The sequence below is a fragment of the Siphateles boraxobius genome, unplaced genomic scaffold (assembly GCF_051911475.1).
Source record: "Siphateles boraxobius isolate OS27281-9 unplaced genomic scaffold, OSU_SipBor_1 10, whole genome shotgun sequence".
Classification (NCBI taxonomy): Eukaryota; Metazoa; Chordata; class Actinopteri; order Cypriniformes; family Leuciscidae; genus Siphateles; species Siphateles boraxobius.
Window position 1 is genome coordinate 755,001 of NW_027508700.1, and position 7,500 is coordinate 762,500.

The 7,500-nt window shown below is 43.0% G+C and overlaps 2 protein-coding genes across 2 annotated transcripts in view; both read left to right on the top strand.

The window, feature by feature from the left end:
• The window catches only part of LOC143746074 (mesothelin-like), a 2,852-nt gene extending 2,572 nt beyond the window's left edge, over positions 1 to 280 (top strand). Inside the window, exon 7 of the mRNA XM_077237797.1 lies at positions 1 to 280. This exon is cut by the window's left edge and continues 187 nt beyond it. The gene's annotated coding sequence lies outside the window, so the exon portion shown is untranslated.
• A 747-nt stretch (positions 281 to 1,027) lies between these two features.
• On the top strand, positions 1,028 to 2,885 carry LOC143746261 (E3 SUMO-protein ligase ZBED1-like). The gene is made up of 3 exons (XM_077238052.1): positions 1,028 to 1,213; positions 1,250 to 2,276; positions 2,367 to 2,885. The coding sequence occupies exons 1-3, from the start codon at positions 1,050 to 1,052 to the stop codon at positions 2,883 to 2,885; spliced, it is 1,710 nt and encodes a 569-aa protein (XP_077094167.1). The 5' UTR covers positions 1,028 to 1,049.
• Positions 2,886 to 7,500: the final 4,615 nt, after the last annotated feature.

A 7,500-nucleotide genomic window follows, 5' to 3' on the forward strand; every position in this document is an offset into this window, starting at 1 on the left:
GATTTTATAATCAGTTCACATTTGTTCTGAAGGTGTTTTTAATTTAATGTTAATGATTGTATAATAAATACTTGTGAAGTAATTTAAGATATTTCTGGTCTAATAAAAGTAATTACACTTATAAATTACACTTATTATCTGATGAAAATTGTTATGAAGGAAATCACATTTTGTTAAATTAATATATTGATAGAATAGCAAATTATCTTGTGCCTTATCTGTTGCTGTAAAATTATTCATTTTTTTCTTGTCTTTAATAAAATGATCATGCTGTCACGTGTCAGTTGGTGTTTTGATTGGTTCCTGTTTTCCTTTGTTCTTTTTCCGCCACTCTTTTGTTTCTGTGGTTACTATCATTACATTTATTTGTCTCAGCTGTGTATGATTAATTATCTCATTTCTGTTTGCTATTTAAGATGCACCCTTTCTTTCAGTCTTTGTCCGATCTCCGTTGTGTTTATGTGTGTTTTCCCTACCTGTCAGCTTGCCATCCGGCTCACCATTACCAGCTCCCTCGACATTCGGAGGACCCTGTTCCAGATCGGGGAAACTTTCCACCACCCCATTGACCTCCCAGACACCACAGGGCTGGACTAGAGGGAAACCTTAATTCGGTGTCTGAAGAGCTTTGGGTCCCGGTCTGGAACCAAGCGCTTCTCAGAGTCAGCCATCCCAGAGCCTTCTGCCAAAATGGTTGCCGCTTCTGAGCCCATAGCTAAGATGGCCGCTGCCGCGCCTGAGTCTCCTGTCCCCGTCCTAATCCAGAGTCCAGAGGAAGTGGATTTAATAGATTTCAATTAGGGATGCTCATTTTGACCGTTTAACCGTTAACCGATAGTAAAAATTTTGACCGATTAATACTATCAGTTAAACGGTTTAAAACGTTTTTTTAAGCTTTTTTTTTTTTTTTTTTTTTTTTGCTGCATGGTTTAAAAAACAAAACTATATAGGTTTTACTATATAGTTAAAACTATGTATTAACTCACGGGGCGCATTGACACGCGCAACCACACACGTGCCTGCAGACATTTTTTTACCGAGCAAGCAAAATGAAGCGATCGAAAAGAAGCACGGTGTGGGACCATTTCAACAGAAAGGGCGAAGACGAGGTTACCTGTAAAATATGCTGCGCTGTTTTAAAATACAGCAGTAGTACGAGTACGATGCAGTATCATTTGAGAAGCAAAAATCCACAAGCATCGAGTGATGAAGGGCAACAAACTTTGCCCGCCATGTTGTCAGGGAGAAGATGCGATGCACGGCGATCTGAGGAGATAACGCAGAGAATCTGTTCAATGGTTGTAAAAGACACTTTGCCCATAAGTGTCGTCTGTGGTGAAGGTTTTCAAGAGCTACTGGGCTATATTGAGCCCAATTACGAAATCCCATCAAGATGCACTATTACCCGTAGAATTGAAGCCCGTTTTGAGGAGAGAAAAAAATCGCTTAAATCACAACTCGAAAGCACAAAGTGCGTGGCCCTTACGACTGACTGCTGGACGGCACTCACAACGGAGAGCTATATAACAATAACGTGTCACTACATCGATGAGGACTGGCAAGTTAATTCAGCTGTCCTTCTAACACAGAGTATGCCTAGCAGACACACAGCTGAGAACCTTGCAGCTAAACTAATTGATGCGGTGGAGACATGGGGACTTAATGGGAAAGTGTCTGCATGTGTTCATGACAATGCACGCAACATCGTGGCTGCAAACTCTCCAGAACGGGTGAACTGGAAGTCGGTTCCGTGTTTTGCTCATACACTACAGCTAGCTGTAAATGATGGATTTAATGTGTTCGTGCATCGGGTCATCGTTGCAGCTGGGCGCCTGGTTAGGCATTTTAACCACAGCACCCCTGCATGCAAGGCACTGGAAGATAAACAATCACAAATGAAACTTCCGAAACACCAGCTCATTCAGTCTTGTAAAACAAGATGGAACTCGGTGTGTGACATGTTCGGAAGACTTCTCGAACAAAGGTGGGCTGTTACAGCTGTTCTGTCTGACCGAACGGTTACAAGGCTGCAAGATGCCAGAACCCTGGAGATACGAGACGAACACTGGCAAATAATGGAGGAGATTGCACCCGTGTTGGAAACTTTAAAATGTGCAACCACCATAATGTCATCAGAAAAGAACGTTTCAATTTCCAACATTTACCCCATCACCTTTAGCCTGCTGAACACACACCTGATGAGAGCCGAGGATGACGGCCACAGAGTGACGGAGTTCAAGGCAAAAGTTCGGCAGTCCTTAAGTGGCCGCATTCAGGTAGTTATTATTATTATTAGGCTATTATTATTATCATTACTATTATTGTCGTTGTTTTGTATTAATTGGGGGGTTATATGTTCGTCACAGGTTGACAAGGATGATCTGGTGGCCAAACCTGCGCTGATCGCCTCTGTCCTGGACCCTCGCCATAAACATCTCCCGTTTTTTGCACAAACGGAGAAAGAAGCCGCAAAAGCAAAACTTATTGAAATGTGTGCTGCTATGGAAATGGCCACTGCGGAAGATGAGACAGCGGTGTCTGCTACCCAAGCTGGAGATAAAGACCGCAGCCAAAGTAACGCCATGATAATGCTCCTGGGAGATGACTACAGCGCCCCTCGTCAAGCCACTGATTATCCAGAAGAGGTTGACATCTACATGAGAGACAATCCTCCATCTCTGGATATTAATCCTCTTGACTGGTGGAAAGCAAATGAAAGGCGCTTCCCGAAGCTGGCCACTCTAGCGAGACGTTACCTGTGTATTCCCGGGACATCTGTGCCATCGGAGAGGGTGTTTTCTGCCGCGGGTCTAACCGTCAACAGGCTGCGCTCCAGACTAACCCCAAATCACGTTGACATGTTGCTTTTTTTAAATAAAAATTAGACACGGTGTGGATTGAGGTAGGGCTGCTATTTTTATTTAACGAAAAATGCCGGCTTTTAATCCGTTTCGTTCAAACGGATTCACTGTTTTCTTTTTGTCATGTTAATTTGTTAATTATCTAAGTGTAAAAATATATATATTAAGTGTAGGCATATTTCATGTTTTTTTTTTATTATTTTATTCTGTTTTTCCTCTGTTGTCACAAAATTTGATCTGAATCCAGGTTCTGTGGTTGATCTGTTCTTTATGCTGCTGATTGCACTTTGCACATTAAAATAAACCCTTTGATAAATAAATACAATTGTTTTTATTTTTAACGGGTCACAGATACGCATTTTATTTTTATTTAATGCCAATTCAATATTAACGTTATAATCTTATCAGTTAACGGTTAATAATCGATTTACGAGCGGCGGTTGTCGGTCGGGAAAAATAACCGAAATGAGCATCCCTAATTTCAATGCCAAAATACCCTGTCTTCCTTCATATATTGTATCTGCCCGGAACTATCTGTCAGTTCCAAATTCCCACTCACCCACCTCCCTCGTCTCCTCCGTGACCCATCAGTCCACCAGCTTTGCCGGGCTCCCTCATCCCTCTGGCTCCACCTTGGTCGTTCTCAGGACTACACTCCTCCGGATTTGCCTCGTCCCTTCATCCCTCTGGGTCCGTTGGGCTCCTCACTCCCTCCAGCTCCACCATGGTCTTCTGTCTCTCCGGCTCCGGCTCTCGCCTGCACCTCGGTCGCCAGAGCCGTCGGCATCGCCATGTCTCTCCGGATCCTCAGCATCGCCTTGGCTCGTTGGCCCTCCCTCTACACCCTGGTCTCCTCTTCCACCTGCTCCGCCTCGTCAGTCGGCCCCTGGAGTCGTCAGCCCTTTCTCCACCATGGCTCCTCCCTCCATCGGCTCCACCATGGGCTGCCTGCCTAGATCCCACTTTGCTCCACCTGCTCCAGTTCCTTCCTGTCTCCTCCTTGGCTCCTCCCACCATCTGCTCCGCCCTAGTCTCCTGAGCTGCCGTTTCGGCTCCGCCCTGGTCTCCTGAGTTGCCAGCTCCGCCCTGGTCTCCAGAGCCGCCGGCTCTGCCCTGGTCTCCTGAGTTGCCGGCTCCGTCCTGGTCTCCCGAACCGCCGGCTCCGCCCAGGCCCGCTGAACTGCTAGCACCGTCCTTGAGGCTTCCCGTTCTGCTGGAGCCACGCCCTCGTCAGCCTCCAGGACGCCCACACTCCCGCCCCTTTGGATGTTTACGGCATGGGATAAAATGTCACGTGTCAGTGCTTGTTTGGACTGTTTTTTTGTTTTGATTGGTTCCTGTTTTCCTTTGTTCTTTTCCCACCACTCCTTAGTTTCTATGGTTACTTTTATTGAGTTTATTAGTCCCTGCTGTGTATGATTATCTCGTTTCTGTCTGCTATTTAAGATGCACCCTTTCTTTCAGTCTTTGTCCGATCTCTGTTGTTTTTCCTGCCTGTCAGCTTGTTCTAGAGTACTATTAGTAAAGTTTAAGTTAGTATCTATAATCGGAGTCTTCAGTCAGTTCCCGAGGAAGCCACGGTGTGACGCATGCATCTTTATAATTCCTGATAAATGTGTGTTATGTATTGAATTATCTGCATTCCACATTTTGGGAATAAATGTGTTCAGAGATGTGATCTGCATCTCTCAAAAACCTCATTTTGGGGACATTACTCATTTACTCATTAATGTTACACCTACATGTCAACTTACTCTCATTAGAGTATTAGTAGACTGTTAGGTTCGGGTTAGTAGAATGTACTTGTAGTCATTAGAATGTCTGAAGTTGACTATAGAAATAAATTGTTGACAAAATGTTTTAATTGTAAAAGGCACAAAGTTATGGTGTGGGTTATAGTGTTTTTAACTGGATATAAAATTACATAAGTCTGTTGAATGTCTTCATTTACACATCGGACTAAACCTTATTTTGAATGAACTTAAAATATAATACTTACAGTTGTGGTTTACTCAATATTGCTACAATATCTCTCAAAAAGCTAGCCCTCTCAAGATACTTTTTTAAAAAATATGAGAATTTACCTCTGTATGTATTTTATCTCAAGAAATATACAGGTCCTTCTAAAAAAAATTAGCATATTGTGATAAAGTTTATTATTTTCCATAATGTAATGATAAAAATTTAACTTTCATATATTTTAGATTCATAGCACACCAACTGAAATATTTCAGGTCTTTTATTGTTTTAATACGGATGTTTTTGGCATACAGCTCATGAAAACCCAAAATTCCTATCTCAAAAAATTAGCATATTTCATCCAACCAATAAAAAAAGTTTTTTAATACAAAAAAAGTCAACCTTTGTGTTCAGTTATGCACTCAATACTTGGTCGGGAATCCTTTTGCAGAAATGACTGCTTCAATGCGGCGTGGCATGGAGGCAATCAGCCTGTGGCACTGCTGAGGTGTTATGGAGGCCCAGGATGCTTCGATAGCGGCCTTAAGCTCATCCAGAGTGTTGGGTCTTGCGTCTCTCAACTTTCTCTTCACAATATCCCACAGATTCTCTATGGGGTTCAGGTCAGGAGAGTTGGCAGGCCAATTGAGCACAGTAATACCATGGTCAGTAAACCATTTACCAGTGGTTTTGGCACTGTGAGCAGGTGCCAGGTCGTGCTGAAAAATGAAATCTTCATCTCCATAAAGCTTTTCAGCAGAGGGAAGCATGAAGTGCTCCAAAATCTCCTGATAGCTAGCTGCATTGACCCTGCCCTTGATAAAACACAGTGGACCAACACCAGCAGCTGACATGGCACCCCAGACCATCACTGACTGTGGGTACTTGACACTGGACTTCAGGCATTTTGGCATTTCCTTCTCCCCAGTCTTCCTCCAGACTCTGGCACCTTGATTTCCGAATGACATGCAAAATTTGCTTTCATCTGAAAAAAGTACTTTGGACCACTGAGCAACAGTCCAGTGCTGCTTCTCTGTAGCCCAGGTCAGGCGCTTCTGCCGCTGTTTCTGGTTCAAAAGTGGCTTGACCTGGGGAATGCGGCACCTGTAGCCCATTTCCTGCACACGCCTGTGCAAGGTGGCTCTGGATGTTTCTACTCCAGACTCAGTCCACTGCTTCCGCAGGTCCCCCAAGGTCTGGAATCGGTCCTTCTCCACAATCTTCCACAATCTTCCTCAGGGTCCGGTCACCTCTTGTCGTTGTGCAGCGTTTTTTGCCACACTTTTTCCTTCCCACAGACTTCCCACTGAGGTGCCTTGATACAGCACTCTGGGAACAGCCTATTTGTTCAGAAATTTCTTTCTGTGTCTTACCCTCTTGCTTGAGGGTGTCAATGATGGCCTTCTGGACAGCAGTCAGGTCGGCAGTCTTACCCATGATTGCGGTTTTGAGTAATGAAACAGGCTGGGAGTTTTTAAAAGCCTCAGGAATCTTTTGCAGGTGTTTAGAGTTAATTAGTTGATTCAGATGATTAGGTTAATAGCTCGTTTAGAGACCCTTTTCATGATATGCTAATTTTTTGAGATAGTAATTTTGGGTTTTCATGAGCTGTATGCCAAAATCATCAGTATTAAAACAATAAAAGACCTGAAATATTTCAGTTGGTGTGCAATGAATCTAAAATATATGAAAGTTTAATTTTTATCATTACATTATGGAAAATAATTAACTTTATCACAATATGCTAATTTTTTGAGAAGGACCTGTATTGCAATAACAGCGTTTGCTTAGCATGTTTGTTCCGGTGGTGCATCAACTCTTTCTCTGATGTTTCTCATATCTTGTATTTTTCTTAGAGCAATGTAATGTTGGTCAAATCATCCTTTTAAAGTTTTTCCAGGAGGACGAACGTCTGGTGTTGAGTTCCCAATTGACAGTAATTCCGTTGAGTTTGAGTTTGATAAAAAAAAAAGATGAACTTTCAAATGTTGGTGGGGGGATTGAATGAACAGCACTCTCTTTCACTCTCGTTGCCTACACCTGAGGTGCCTCGGTATAAACGGCTGCCCACTGCTCCAGGTGTGTGTTCACACAGTGTGTGTGTGTGTGTGTGTGTGTGTGTGTGTGTGTGTGTGTGTGTGTGTGTGTGTGTGTGTGTGTGTGTGTGTGTGTGTGTGTGTGTGTGTGTGTGTGTGTGTGTGTGTGTGTGTTCACTACTCACTGCTGTGAGTATGGGACACCATATGTGACTTCAAGTCACTTTCACTTTCATTAAACAATAGCAACACATTATATCGTAATTGGCTGATCTGAGTTAATCACACCATTTAACGAACATGCACTATTTACAAAATTAAGCTCAAACATTAGAGCACATATTTAGCTTCAGCGCTACAGCTAGTGTCTGAGCGTTTCAAACCAACACATTTCTGTTTGTCAAATGAGTGTAAAGTGTGTTTACAGTGACACTTCTTACCTCGAGAATGTGACTTTCTCTTTAAATGTAGGAAATGTTTCCTCGTCATCTGCGCCTGTGTTGTATGGTGTGCCCCAGGGCTCTGTTTTGGGACCTTTATTGTTTTCCCTTTAAATGCTTACCTTGGCTCACATTTTTCAGAAATACAACATTTCATATCACTGTTATGCATACAATTCTCAGTTTTACCTTCCAGTAAGGCTT

What these genes read in the sequence shown, in the direction of transcription:
- LOC143746261 (XM_077238052.1), top strand. Translation starts at nt 1,050, where the DNA reads ATGAAGCGATCGAAAAGAAGCACGGTGTGGGACCATTTCAACAGAAAG. An exon ending in CAAGCATCGAGTGATGAAGG is followed by an intron (nt 1,214 to 1,249) that starts GCAACAAACTTT and finishes GTCAGGGAGAAG; the next exon opens with ATGCGATGCACGGCGATCTG. An exon ending in CCTTAAGTGGCCGCATTCAG is followed by an intron (nt 2,277 to 2,366) that starts GTAGTTATTATT and finishes TGTTCGTCACAG; the next exon opens with GTTGACAAGGATGATCTGGT.